The sequence below is a fragment of the Galeopterus variegatus genome, unplaced genomic scaffold, assembly GCF_000696425.1.
Source record: "Galeopterus variegatus unplaced genomic scaffold, G_variegatus-3.0.2 Scaffold1015, whole genome shotgun sequence".
Lineage (NCBI taxonomy): Eukaryota > Metazoa > Chordata > Mammalia > Dermoptera > Cynocephalidae > Galeopterus > Galeopterus variegatus.
Window position 1 is genome coordinate 101,912 of NW_007727126.1, and position 15,950 is coordinate 117,861.

The 15,950-nt window shown below is 36.4% G+C and overlaps 1 protein-coding gene across 2 annotated transcripts in view; it reads right to left on the bottom strand.

Moving 5' to 3' along the window:
* The window catches only part of ZFAND3 (zinc finger, AN1-type domain 3), a 345,499-nt gene that overhangs the window by 57,578 nt on the left and 271,971 nt on the right, over positions 1 to 15,950 (bottom strand). The window contains exon 4 of one of the 2 annotated variants that reach the window (XM_008574218.1): positions 5,397 to 5,462. The exons of the other annotated variant lie outside the window; for it this stretch is intronic. Coding sequence (XP_008572440.1) covers positions 5,397 to 5,462 — 66 coding nt within the window. The remainder of the gene's footprint in view (positions 1 to 5,396; positions 5,463 to 15,950) is intronic. 2 annotated transcript variants of the gene reach the window in all.

The window sequence follows — 15,950 nt, forward strand, 5'->3', positions numbered from 1 at the left end:
GAGGGAGGGAGGGAGGGAGGGAGGGAGAGGGGGAGGGGGGAGAGGGGGAGAGCTATCACAGACTTTCTTGAGAACCACTTTTCTTCTGTGGCAAAATATGGCAAGATGGCACCTTTCTGATTAGAGCAATTTTTGTAATCCTGCCAAATATTTGGTATTCATTTTGTCCCCTGCCCTAGGAATCAAATGAACTCCTCCAGGACCTGAGATGATGAGTATGCAAGGTAAAACATTTTTTTAATACTTTTTTCCTTGCCATGACAGATTTACTGTTTTGATCTTTCTTCAATGGTTACATTAAATGCTAATAAAAAATGAAAGGTTTATATCTTCCCTAATATTCTCCTGATGGGAACTTGCATATTACATAAGTAGGTCAAATTTCTAATTTTCTGCCTCAAATGCTGATACTGCAGACCTGAGGGAATAGCTATACCTGAACGACCAACAAGAAAGAAAAAAAAAGTGAATCACACAGTTGAACTCACACCTAAAACCTTTAAAACTCCACAGAGCAGAAGAAGACATGAAGTCTTCCTCAGAAGAGCCACCTACAGTGTGTAATATTGACCCATACAATTTATAGTCACTGACTCAACTCTGTAGGATTACATGTACTGGTGAAATGTTTCCGTGAATATTGACTCTGCCAAGAGATAAAACACACAATTGTAGGTATTTCTAAGATTTATAGGGCCACCTCTGATTTAACATCACCACCCTTTAGCTTCTGAATCAATTTAAAAGATCTTACATAAACTTCTGGTAACACTGGGCAATGAAACATTTCCCTTTAATTGGCTTCTGAATACTGATGTGGAAAACGTTTAGCACATCAATCTTCTCAACTCCCAGGTGAAAGCGTTTTTTTCTCTTGTCTTTGTAAGAACAGACAATAATATCACAAGCAAACTGCTTGAAAGAAAAGGTTTTGGGGAAAAAAGAGAATGATGAACAATACAAGGCTATTCTAGTTCTTGCTACTGTTCATCCCACTGAAAGGAAAATACGTGAACCAAAAAGAGAAACATGTGCTTTCCAGAGGAGGAAAGCGAGGAACAGAAAGAGAGAAGCAAAGGAAAAGAAGATGGATGGATGGAAGGAAGAATGGAAGAAAGGAAGGAAGGAAACCAAAACACAGCAGTTAAGGGATATATAGTTAAACTAAATTACAGACTAGAAAGATGACAATATCTGGAAAAACTGCCTTGATGTTTAAAGAGACAGTTTCTAGTCCCATCTGCTTTTATCTCAAGCAATACCACAGCTCTCTTATGGCCCTACCATTGGTTATTTTACTTGCTACTCTACTAATTATAATCACATTTTTAACATACACATAGCATTTTTAACCATCATTTTTTAAGTCTGCCAGAGAGAATATTATCTACTCAACATATTTGCTAGAAGAAAAGTAAAAGCAAATATATATGCAGTAGAGCAAAAGTCTGTTGACAGTACCATCAAGTCTATAAACTTGATTTTTTTCTTATTTTAATTTCATAAATAAAATGAAATGAAAATGAAAAGACAAAATGAAATGAAAAGACAAAATAAAGCCTTACAAGTGTGGTCAACTAGGAAGTGAGCAATTCTCTTGTTTTCATATGCTAAAAAGTCTGTCCCTTCATATATTCAACCTAGGGCTAAGAGATAAACTTATCCCCACTTGGATGATGCTAACCCTCCCCACCAGAGGAGCTGGCCCAGAGGAGCAATCCTTGGGCTAGTCACTGTTCAAGGATCCTGCTGGAGACAGACTATTTCTCCAAGTAAATTTAAGCCCAGACAAGGTTCTATATCTGTCCATTATAACTTAAATTTTAAGGTTTATCAATAGCAAACTCCAACAAAAGAAATATAACATTTCTTTTACTGTACGTCTGCAAAAGTCTGAAGAAAAAAATCATCTAACATGTCTTTCTATAAAAGAAATAAAAAATAACATTTCTTTTACTGTACCTCTGCAAATACGTCTTAAGAAAAAATCACCTAACATGTCTTTAAATAAGAAATCCTGATAAAAGGCAACAAACTCTCCTCCTTTTCCCCAAGGTACCTTAAACATAAAAATATGACATCATGAAGACATCCAGCTAAATATCCAAATACCTTCTGTATTAGTCCGTTTTGTGTTGCTATAATGGAATTACCTGAGACTGGGTAATTTATAAAGAACAGAGGTTTATTTGGCTTACGATTCTGGGACAGCTGCATCTGGCATAGGCCTCAGGCTCCTTCTACTCATGGCGGAAAGTGGCAGGCAGCCAGCCAGTACAAGCAGATCACATGACGAGAGGGAGAGAGGAAGAGAGAGAGAAAGATCTGCTCCCATGACTCAATCAATTTCCAACACTACCACATTGGGGATCAAATTTCCACATGAGTTTTGGAGGGGACAACACATCCAAACTCCATCACCTTCCAAATAAAATTGCCTAAAAGAGATGACCATAGGTCAGATTACAATGTTTTAGCTTAAGGAACAATGTGATGGTTAGGAAAGATGAAGGACAAAAGGGAATCTTCTGGTAGTTTGTTGCTAAGGGAAGTGAACTCTTTCCTTCACAATATACTCTTTCTTGACAGGAATGTTGTGAGAATTAAAAAGGGAACATGTGGAAAACATTCTGAGCTCTTTGAAGAAATGTAAACTCTGTCTAGTAATCTGAAGGTGTTATATGCTTTCACTCTCACATTCTAACCAAAAGCAACTGGGGACTTAGCAGCACTTTTCAACTCTTTGCTGACTGTAGATATCCCAGAGCTCTACAAAGGGAGCAGGGGTGGGTGGAGTGGGGACAACCACACATCGCTTTACTTAACTTGTCTCTGCTTAAACACCAAAATGATCACGGTGCTGCTATTTTTTTCCATTTAAAGATTACACTGAGTTTAACTGTTAATAGTTCTGTGTGGCTAAAAGTCAGCACCTAATGAAAAGTCTTTCCCGCCTTGCTTTAAAAAGTCAAACTGATCTTTCATTTGCCACTACAACTACACTTTTTGCAATCTGCTTCTTAGACTCACCGTTATCACAAAGCAATTTCTTAAAAAGACTTCCCTCTCATTTTGATGGTTGCAGACTAAACCACTCTACACTGCTGTCTGCTTCTCAAAATTAAAATACCTTCTACCTGTTCAAAACAATAGACACTTGAAATATAAATGGAGACTGATTAATCAACCACTCAGGTCTTTACCTACTAAACAAATAACAATGGGTCTAATGCTAATCTTTAGATCTAATTTTCAAAGTAATAATAAGAAAATGACTTGCTTATTGAAGAAGAGGTCACCAATCTTTTTTCACTGCATACTCCTATCAAAAATATTTGGCCATGTATATTTAATATGTATATATTTGTATGAATATTTGTTTATAAACTACATGTATGGACTAATATACACACACACACATATTATAAAATAAATTTGCAAAAGAGAAATTTTAAAAGGCTGAGTTAGGGAGCTTTTATTATTTTCTCCCCACACCTCACAGACTGTACATTGTGTACCCTTCTTCAGAGACTGCTGACTTAAAGAACCACTTTATTCTAGTCTAAGTATCCCTTTCTCTAACACACATCATTATGAAGCTCAAGGCTGCTTTAGGTCCAACCTTGTATGCCTAAATTGGCTGGGAAGCAGTTGGTAAGATTTTACATAGGGTCTTACAATAAATGTCATTCATCACTGCAAAGTAATTATTTCCTATCTATGTCTGAAGACACATGTTGGATCTGTCTGGGAAATCCTTGGGAGAGCCCCTATGGTAGAAGTGACAGAGCACATGTTACAGGCATGATTCCTACTCTTGAAGAACCTAGACATAAAGACTTCAAGGAACCTTCCCGTGATGTAACAATAAAAATTGATGATTCAGAAGAAAAATGATCAGGACCCCTCATGGGCTACTGCTGTTTGCAGGATAGAGAGAAAGATGAAGACAGAGACAGGCAACCTGTGACTCTCAAAGCAAATCATTTAATTTACTTCTCAAAATCAGGAAGCTCTGTCCTCTAGAGTCAGGGCTGGTACCTAAGGCTGAAGCACTCTGGATAGCCTGAGCAGCCTTGGAAGTTACCGAACAGGCTACTTGAAAAGAAGTCCAGCAGGCTGAACTTGATGGCCTTTAATGTCCATGCTGAGAAATCTCAACTTTCCTTCAGGCTTTTTTGGAGATGAGCTGCACATTGCATTAACTTCCTTCTAAGCCAAAAATTCTCAATCTTTTTCTAGTTAAAATGTATGTATTCACCTCAATGAAGGCCTAGAAATGTGTGACTGAGCTCAATGCCTCTCTTATCTTTCACTTATGGAGACCTAAAAATATTATCCTCAGTTTCTACTATAATATTGACATGCAACAGAGAATGTGATTAACATAAAATCAATTAATGAAACTGGGTATGGCAATGAGTGTTAGTACTTCTACCTTACTCTTCCTTCTGCCTAAAACACCTATTGATGTATGTATCAACATCTTCTAACAGGTGTACTCTGAAACTGCAAAGACAGGCCTGTTTGAGGTTTAACATCAAACTACAAGCATTTAAAGGAGCTGAAGTTTCAGTGTAAGTATGTACATGGAAATATTTTGTGCTATTTCTGTTGAGGAGTTACAAGGACTTTTTAAATTAATGAAAAATACTCTTTGACTTTTAGAAAAATAATGTTAATTATTCTGACTCTCCCTACTATAATCCTTGAGATATTTTATATAGCAAGCAGCATTATTACAAAAAGCAAATATTGTTTAATAAATCAAGCTATAGGCTGGGAGCAATGGGCATTATGACTGCTCTTTAGAGAGCTACAAGAATCATGACTTCATGTTTAATAAAGATGTCACAGATGCACAAAGATGTTTTGGGGGACTCCATGCGTCTAAAAAGAATGATTTCAGCACACGGCTTTAAGATGAATGAAAGAAAAAAAATTTCCAAAATTACTAAGACACTATAATAGTTAAGTTAAAACACTGATTTTCTATACTAAGTCTTCTTTCACCCTCCAGACTCCATTATTTAACCAATATTTTTTTAGTACGTACAAGACTTAGACAAATTAGCCACATGTACAAACTGAACATGATCTGCATTTTCTGTATGTTTCATGTCTTAATAATATTCTTCACACATTAGGCAGGTAAACTTTGATGTCCACTTTCTTGGATCTAGTCACCAGCATTAACTCAGTCAACCTGACCCCCAAGAATACCACTGTGACCTCTGCTTACACTCCACTCCCAATACTAGGCACATAATAGATCACTTCACAATTAATAGAAGAAATTAGAGAGTACCCTGGCCAGCACACCAAGTTAGAACCAGTTGCTAATTCCTGTGACAAATTCAGGAAAGGATGAATTCACATAAGAATGATGTACATACCTGTAGCACAGGATCTTTTGGTTGGTGTGATTAACGAGACATGAGCTGTGTCTGTGCATGGCCCACCTAGAAACAGAAAGGTAGGCACATAAGTAAGGACTTATCTTCTACATGCCCATATTTGCTATGTTGAATAAAGAGAAACCTAAAAAGGAAAGGATCGAACTGCAAATGTGCATGAGGAGGGGCAGCAGGAAAGGTAGTAGTGGTGGGTTAATTCTAAGAATCTACTTTTAGTTCAGCAATTTAGTCTATAAAGATCCATAGCGTTTCTACATTAACATGTTTTTCATAAAAAAAAAACAGTCAAGTCTCACATAAAGTTAAGAACTTAAAGGATAAAAATCTAACCAAAAATTCAGATCCAGGTGAGAGGAAATTACCCATAAGTTTGGGGAGAGGAATTCTTTCACAGAGTGATAAACAGGAATATTCCCTCTTAAGTTAATCTCTATGATCACTCAACCTTTGAATTTATTGCAAAACTAGCCTTATTTAAATGGGGAAACTCCCCAAGAAAAAACTGCTTGTCAGAAGAAATAAGGGTGATTTTAATATATAAGAAAAGTATTGCTGACTAAGGAAGAATATTTAGTTTCACTTTAAGAAACATGATATGAAAAAGGCCTTCATGGAATCTCAGTGGACCCAGAGATCTGATGCATAGGCATAATTCAAGAGTATGCAAGAAACACAGTCAGTGGTGAAGGCTTGAAAAGCCTTCTGCAGATTCATTCTGCAGATCTGGAACCATCAGCACATTCTAAAGTTGATACTTCACACCCCAAAACCCACAACTGACTATGCCCTACTTTCTGAAATCAGAAGTTACTATACAAATTTAAAGGTCAGTGGTTCTCAACATGCCCTGGGAGAGACAGTGGTAATGATCATGAAGGCCATAGAACACAAACACAGTTACTTTGCACAGTTGTACATCACCTATGACAAAACTTCATATCACTGAAGTTACTCACTGAAAAGGAAGGAAAGATGAAAGAGCTCTGAGACCTGTTCCTAGAGTTTATGCCACTGAGATCCATGGGGTTAGTGAGTTGGAGATCCCACCCAAGAAGTTCACCATTAGCCCACTCTTTCCTACACTAAGGCCATAATGGAAGCAATCCTTACTGGATGTAAGAAGACAAAGAGGGGAAAAACCAAGTAAGTGCATTGTTAACTTCAAAAAACACTTAGTAAATACCTACTATGTGCCACCACAAATTAGTCCTGTGGTTAGGGAACTTATATACAATCTTGTTAGGAAGACAAAATTTATGTACATAAATAAAGAATAATATATGACAGCAATAAGTAGCTTGATGGAAAACGATCAAGTGCCAAAGAATATGCAACAGGTAATAAATGCCATATGTAATCAAGGGAAGACGTTCATCATGGGCTGGTATTATTTGGGAATCCAAGAATTGAAAATGAGGCAAGAATATATTGAAGAATTTAGAAAGTCAGACCAGAGAGCAGAGTATTCTAATTGAAAATTTTTCTACAAATGTCATATTCACCAGAGAAAGGTTAACATAGTAAAATACCAGAGGTTCAAATGGACAACTGTGACATGAAAATAGGCAACATGAAGAGACAATGAGCCACATACATATTTAACACATACCCCACATCCTAAAGAACTCTCCGGGCACTGGCTTTTTACAGCTCCATAAAATGCTGTAGCTTCTGCTTCCATGTAAGGTTTTTTGTTTGTTTTTGTTAATTGAAGCATTATATCTGGGAAAGCACAGGCTCTTTATAGAAGACTCAGTTTAAGTCTTGCAATTACTCCTTACCTGCTGGGTAATCCTAAATACGTGAATCTCAGTTTCTTTATAAAAAAAAAAATGGGAATAGTAACATTGCCAATAAGCAGAGGTTGATGCATCATCTGTGCAAAAAGGCTTCATAAACTACTCGTATAAAGCTTTATGTTATGTATCATTATCACTTTCTCTTCCACCACATTTTATGCTCACAAGGGTCAAGACTCACACTGTTATCTACTCTTGGGTCATAACTATGTGGACAGGGGATGCTTAACAATGCTCATTAAGTGACCACTGCAAGCTGTTTGACTTAGGAGAGTAATGCACATTTTAAAAAAACTTTTTTACTGAGGTATAACATAAAAAGAATGAAATACTAGAATGAAGTGCACAAATCTTAAATATACATCCTGAGGGATTCTAACATATGTACACTTGTGTAATGATCCTCAGATCAAAATATTAAAACAACTCCAGCATCCAGAAAATTCTGGGGATAATTTTAAAAATACAGATTACCAGGCTCCAACTCTGGAAATGTTGATGCCATAGGTTGGGGTAGGTCTAGGAGGAGATCAGTGTACATTTCTTTTTTTTTTTTTGTCTTTTTCTGTGTCCGGCAACGGATCGCAACCCTCAGTGTCGCCCCCGTACCAGACCGGGACCGGCAACGGGATCGCAGCCCTCGGTGTTGCTCCCGCACCTCGCTCAGCCAGTGAGCGGGAACCGGTCTGCATGTGGGATCCGAACCCTCGGCGGGAGCGCCGCCGCGCTTCCCAAGCGGCGCACTATAGCAGTGCGCCACCGGGCCGGCCAATTTCTAAATGACTTTAGCACAATGTAAACATTAACAGCCCAGTTAGCTTGAATCGCTGGTAACATTTTTTTTTTTAACCCCTAGCTCAATATCTGGCCAGGATTACTGAGTTACCACAACATAGTGAGCTGCATAGAGCACAAGAGTCAATAAGGGTGTAACTACCAGAATACTTTTTTAAAAGAAAATAAAATAATTCATTCAGTAAAACTGTAAGAGAAGGAAGAAATCATCAACTCAAAACCCCTAAAGAAATTTGCCTGGGACTCATGATTAACACTCCTGTATTTACAAATGTCCTAGATGATTACCAAGTAAGAGAATCTTTACCTCATTCCACAGATTGAGAGTTTATCCTTCTAAATTTTCTAGAGAATGAATTTCTGTAGGTTTTAGCAAATACGCAAATAACTTTAAGGCGACCTTAAAGTTATCTAGCATATCTCAACATGCATCACCATGAAAGAGTTCTCCAGAGAGCTTGTTAAACTAACAACCCAATCCAATGTATTCACTACATTACAGTAAAGTACAAACAGAACCATAGTTAGGCCAAGACAAATTGACAGCAAGAGTAACTGGTAGTGATAATATATCCCAGCTTTGATAATTGGGCAATATTATCAACAGAGACCTCTGAATTAAGTTTGGTCTGGCAGACTACAACCTATGAGACTTTAAAATCCAGAATGGAAGCATATGAGCACCATACATATATTCCACACTAATTGTGCTGTCATCTAAAACTCCTATATACACCCTCAAATAAAAGGAACAACCACAGAAGATTATAATATCTATCCTAACACAATTAATTCCAAATCAACTCTATTAAAATGAATGCAAAAAAAAAATTAAGGGCTGTTCAAGTGAAACCTTTTTAGGTTTCTGCCCACAACAAATAAAAATATAACATGGGTCTCCCGTGGTTAGAGCAAACAAAATAGTTTTGAGAATTGATGATAAGGGTCAAAGTCAGGATATCTGCTTCATCAAAGGAATAGAGTTGGCTTTTCTTTTCTGTACTTTCTAATGCCTCAGAGAGGCGCTGGCATATGTCCCCATAAGTCACTGTAAACTCTGCTCCCATTTTTGGCCTTTCTTCTTCTTTCCAAGTAGCAGGGTGTACAGCACTAGTAACTGAAGAGCAAGGTGAGGAAGCCTCTTCATGACTGTGGTTTATTTCAGTGCATGTGGGGTATGTGTGTGTTTGTGTTAGTGTGTGAGTGACTGTGTGTGTGTTTTGAATGGGATTGAGGTTGTGAAAATAAATGGATGTATTCCTGAGCACAGAACAATTCAAACCATTACCTTCTAGCCTATATTAGTGGAAACTGAGTTTGGAAAAATAAGTTTTGGGGTTTTGCACATTAAAAAAAAAAAAATAGAGTTCCTTGCTTAGTATGACAGACCAAATGATTTCAAGATTAAACAAACTGAACTAACTTTTAGCTAATCATCATGAGTGCTTTTTGCTTTCTTTTGCTAAAGCAAATTGAATAACTGAATTTTTTCAAGTTTCTTCATCTGGAGATATTTAATAACAGTCTAGCATTTTGCATTTGATACTACATTCAAAGGACTTTTTCCTAAAATAATGTCAAGTTTTTCAACAATTTAGGGTTTAAAATTTGCAAGGGAATAATTCCTGTGGTAGGTAGCTTGTAATTTGTGACTAGAGAAGTCTGAATATTCTATCTTTTCTTCTAGGGATGTTCCTATTCTTGTATTAAAGGTGTCACACATAATGTAGCACTATGGATCGCATTGCAATTCCACGTGAAAGCCATGACATTATATTCTTCAGCTGTATTCCCAACAAGTAGAAACCTTTAAAAACATTTGCAATGGGGTAGTGAATTTTACTGGGGAAAAAGTACTGATTTCAGCCCTGTAAAGATGAAGACACAGGTCAAATCTGCATCCTCACTCCACTGTAACATAAAGAAACAGGACTAAATAAAGGTATCCCATTAACAATCAACATACACATTTCAAACTGAAGTAGGAAAATTCTTAAATTTTTTTTAGTGTCTTAAAAAAAATAATTTACTAAACATGTAAAAAAAAAACCCTGAATTACCCATATAGTAGTCAATCCCATACGCTGGTTGAAGATTTTGACTCCAGGAAGAAGATGACAAAACTAGTTTGGAGGACAGCTGCATTTAGGCTAGGAATCCTCTCAGGCACTCAAAACCCCAAGCTAAGTACATACAGAAAAATAGTATTTCTCCTTCATCTTGAAATGGAGACCAACAATCTACTCTGAAAGGTTTTGTTAAAACAGCTGTGATGACTGGTTATTTTTGGCTCCTGGTTTTACTAGCTCTCATTGGCTGCAATTAAACCATGTGCTTAAAACATATCAATTAGGAAAAATAGATTGCCAACCAATCAGTTAGCTAAAAATTGCCAGAAGCTCAATAATCAAATATTCTATGAGCAGTCTTTTCATGGTAACTGAAAAACATTAATACACAAAAAGCCATTCCTTTTGTAGATTTATAACACTTCAATTTTCTTGCTTAATTAACATGATATTTACATAACAGTATCTAATTAATTTCCAAAGAAAGCCCTGTGGGCTAATTAGAAATGCCATCATCCTTTTTTAACCAGCTTGTCAATTCCACTCTATCATAAACCATACATTGTTTACCTTTGCAGCATCTTGCTTTTCCAGGCTCATAGTTCTAAAGGTGATTTCAGACAAGAAATTAAAGAGCTACAATTCTCCCCCTTCTCTAAAGATTCAAGAGTTTCTTGATGAGGCTTCTCAAAAAAAGACAAAAAGAAGGAAAGAAAGGAAATCTATGCAATGGAGATAGTGAAATACATTCTACACCGTGTCCTGATATGGCCATGTTAAGAATGTTAAATTATTCAGCAATCCCACTACTGAGTACATTCCCAAAGAAAATAAAATCAGTATGTCAAAGAGATATCTGCACTCATTTTTATTGCAGCACTATTCATAACTGCCAAAATATGGAACCAATCTAAGTGTCCAGTAACAGATGAATGGATAAAGAAAATATGGTATATATACACAACGGAATACTATGCAGCCATAAAAAAGAATGAAATCCTGTCATTTGTGGCAACATGGATGAACCTGAAAGACATTATGTTAAAATAAGCCAGGTATGGAAAGACAAATACTGCATGACCTCACTCATATGTGGAACCTAAAAAAGTTTATTCATAGAAGATTGTAGATTAATGGTTACCAGAGGCTGAGGAAGGTAGGGGGATGGGGAGAGATTGGTAAATGGGTACAAAGTTAAATTAAAGTTAGATCTGAATAATAAGTTCTGATTTTCTAGTGCACAGTAGAATGACTATGATTATCAATATTGTATTGTACATTTCCAAATAGCTAGGAGAGAGAATTTTCAATGTTCTCACCACGAAGAAATGATAAGCGTATGGAGTGATGGATATGCTAAATACCCTGATTTGATCATTACACAATGTACACATGTACTGAAACAATACACTGTACCCTGTAAATATGTACAATTATATGTCAATTGAAAACAAAAAAAGAATGTAAAATTATCTTTTAAAAATGTTCAAATAATCCATATTTCTTTAGCAGTAAAATATTCCTTTTTAAAAAGCCTTCTACATGCACATGGAGATTTAAAATAGTAAAGAATTGATGGTAATAAAAGGGTATCAGCGACAGATCAGAATGCAAAAGAAAGTCATTTCTTCAGAAAAGAAATCTTACCCTCCTCCAACCTTACCCTAAACCTGTAATTCACGAATTGTTTTAATCAGAAAGGACACACTTAATCTGTCTATATAATTGAGCTTGAAAAGCACTATCGATTAAAAGCACGGATACATAAAGATATAATGAGTGGGAATCTAAGTTTACAGGAAATCTTCAGCCCAGATAACAGCTCTCCCATTTCTCCAAATGAAACTTCCAAATTAAACAATTTACAAAGCTTGCTACAGAATCTAAGTGTAAATCTCCCAGTTAGAAGTTCTAATCCGCACTCATTGCATGATCTCTCACACCATTTAGATCTAAATGAGGAATTTATGAGAAGGGAATTTTCAAAGTGGGTCAGAACTTGCTACTGGTAGCTTATCTATTTTTCTCATAAAGACCTTCTCAACAAAATTTCATTACTACTCCACCCTGACTCCCCTAAATAATTAAAGTGTTGGGTAGCTCTGCAAATATTACGGGCATGTATGTGTGTATGGGTATGTTTATTATTAGCTTACTTGCTCAACAGAAATAAAATTAAAATTCTCCCATACCACCTTCCCCTGGGAACAACACTAAGAGCAGCTATGGATTGAATTATGCCCCCCAAAGTCCAGGTATTAGAAACTTAACCCCCACTGTGACTGTGTTAAAAGGGTGGGAAATCCTGTTATGGTAATTGAAAGATGGGGCTTTGAAGAGGTGATTAGATTGTTAGGACCATGCCATAGTAAATGGATTAATCCACATGATGATTTAATGGTGGTCATAGATGTGGTTCTGAGGGCTTTAAAAGAAGAGCCAGTGAGGTTAGTCTCTCTCTTGCTCCTGCCTTTCTCACAGTGTGATATGCTGCTTCACTGAAGTCATCACCAAAGAAGGTCCTCACCATAAGTGTTCCCTGGACTTCGGACTTCCCAGCCTCCAAATTGTAAGCAACAAATGATCCCTGATGATAAGTGATGTTGAGCATTTTTTAAAATACCTGTTGGGCATTTGAATGTCTATTCCGCTCCTTTGCCCACTTTTTAATTGGGTTATTTAGTTTTTTGCTGTATACCTGTCTGAGTTCCTTGTATATTCTGGATATTAATCCCTTGCCAGATGCATAATTTGCAAATATTTTTTCCCATTCTGTAGGTTATCATTTCACTCTGTTTGTTTCCTTTGCTGTGCAGAAGCTTTTTAGATTGATATAGTCCCATTTATATATTTTTTCTTTGGTTGCTTGTGCTTTTGGGTCTTATTCATAAAGTCTTGGCCCAATCCTACTTCCAGAAGTGTTTCTCCTATGTTTTCTGTTAGTAGTTTTATAGTTTCAGGTCTTTTTACTTAAGTCTTTAATCAGTTTTGAGTTGCTTTTGGTATATGGTGAGAGGGAGGTCTAATTTCATTCTTCTGTATATGGATGTCCAACTTTCCCAGCACCATTTACAGAAGAGGCAGTTTTTTCCCCAATGTATGTTCTTGGTGCCTTTGTCAAATTTCCATTGGCTGTAAGTCTGTGGGTTGATTTCTGGGTTCTCTAAGCTGTTTCACTGGTCCAATTGTTTATTTTTATGCCAGTACCATGCTGTTTTGGTTACTACAGCTTTGTACTATAGTTTGAAGTCAGGTAGTGTTATGTCTCCAGCTATATTATTTTTACTTTTATTTTTTCACTCAGGATTGCTTTGGCTATTTGGGGTCTTTTGTTGTTCTATATGAATGTTAGGATTGTTTTTTCTATTTCCGTGAACAATGTCATTGGTATTTTGATGAATCTGTAGATCACTTTGAAAAGTATAGATATTTTCGCAATATTGATTCTTCCAATCCAAGAGCATGGAATGCTTTCCACCTTTTTGTGTCTAATTTCTTTCAGTAGTGATTTGTAGTTCTCACTGTAGAGATCTTTCACCTCCTTGGTTAAACTAATTCCTAGGTATTTTATTTTTCTGGTGAGTATTGTAAATGGGCTTATGTTCGTGATTTCTCTTTCTGTTTGATTGTTATTGGAGAATATAAACACAACTGATTTTTGGGTGCTGATTTTATATCCTGCAACATTACTGAAATTATCAATCAGCTCTAAGAGTTTTCTGGTAGAGTCTTTAAGTTTTTCTGCATATACGATCATGTCATCTGCAAACAGGGATAGTTTGACTTTGCTTTTTCCAATCGGGATGCCCTTAATTTCCTTCTCTTGTCTGATTGCTCTGGCAAGTACTTCCAATACTATGTTAAATAGGAGTGGTAAGAGTGGGCATCCTTGTCTTGTTCCTGTTCTTAAGGGAAAGCCTTTAGGTTTTTCTCCATTCAGGATTATATTGGCAGTGGGCTTGTCATAAATGACTTCTACTGTGTTGAGATACTTTCCTTCCATACCTAATTTGCTGAGAGTCTTTATCATGAAGGGATGTTGAATTTTGTTGGATGCTTCTTCTGCATCAATTGAGATAATCATATGGTTTTTATCCTTGATTTAGCTGATGTGGTGTATCATGTTTATTGACCTATGTTGAACCATCCTTGCATCCCTGGGATGAATCCCACTTGATAGTGGTGTATAATTTTTTTTGATGTATTGCTGTATGCTGATTGCTGGTATTTTCTTGAGGATTTCTGTTTCTGTACTCAGCAGAGATACTGACCCGTAGTTATTTTGTTGTTGTTGTACCTTTGGTTTGGTATCAAGGTGATGCTGGCCTCATAGAATGAGTATGGGAGACTGGACTTGGTTTCAATTTTCTGGAATAGTTTGAAGAGAATTGGTTTTAATCCCGCTTTAAAGGTTTGGTACGATTCAGTAGTAAAGACATCTGGTCCTGGGCTTTTCTTTGCTGGAAGATTGCTGATTACTGTTTCAATCTTGTTGCTTGTTACTGGTCTGTTCAGGCTTTCTATTTCTTTTTAGTTCAGCCTTGGTAGTCTGTATGTGTACAGAAATTTACCCATTTCCTCCAGCTTTTCAAATTTGTTGGCATATAGTTGTTTGTAATATTCTCTAATGATTTTTTGTATTTCTGTGGTTATCAGTTGTAACGTCTCTTTTTTCATTTCTGATTTTTGTAGTTTGGGTCTTTGTTGTTGTTAACGTAGCTAATGGTTTGTCCACTTTATCTTCTCAAGAAACCAATTTTTGTTCCATTGATCTTTTGTATAGTTTTTTGGGTCTCTATATCACTTAGTTCTGCTCTGATCTTATTTCTTTCCATCCACTAACTTTGGGATTGGACCATTCCTGCTTTTTCATAGTTCTTTGAGCTGTGGTGTAAGACTGTTTACTTGAAATCTTTCTATTTTTTTGATTTAAGCATTTATTGCTATAAACTTCCCTCTTAACACTGCTTTTGTAGTATCCCACAGGTTTTGATATGATGTGTGTTGGTTTCTAGAAATTTTTGATTTCCTTTTTAATTTCTTCTTGGACTCACAGGTCATTCAGGAGCCTGTTGTTTAATTTCCATGTATTTGTATAGAGTCCTGAATTGCACTTGTTATTTATTTCTAGTTTTAATCTGCTGTGGTCTGAAAAGATACTTGAGAAGAATTTGATATTTTTAAAGTTGTTGAGACTTGCTTTGTGAACTAGCATAGCATGTGGTCAATCTTGGAGAAACTTCCATGTGCTAACAAGAAGCGTGTATATTCTGTAGTTGTTGGATGAAATGTTCTGTAGTTATCTGCCAGGTCTAATTGGTCTAATGTGTAGTTTAAATCCTGTATTTCTCTGCTGATATGTTGCCTGGATGATCTGTCCAATGATGAGACAAGGGTGATCAGGTCCCTCACTACTATCGTATTGGAGTCTATCTTTTTCTTTAGGTGTAATGGTGTTTTCTTTATAATCTGGGTGCTCCACTGTTGGGTGCATACATATTTATGATTGTTATGTCTTCCTGTTGGATAGATCACTTGTCTCTTTTTATAGTTTTTGGTTTAAAGTCTATTTTAGCTGATATAAGAATAGCTACTTCTGCTCATTTTTAGTTTCCACTTGTGTAGTATATATTTTTCCAACCCTTCTCTATTAGTCTGTGTGCATCTTTACAGGTGAGATGGGTCTCTTGAAGACAATATATACTTGGGTCTAGTTTTTTGATCAAATCCATCAGTTTCTGTCTTTTGAGAGGGAGTTTAATCCATTTACATTTAGGGTTGTTATTGAGAGGTACTGTATTACTCCTGTTGTTTTACCACTTTTTGTTTAGATGTGTTAGATATCTTTTGTTCCTTTCTTCCCCTTTTAT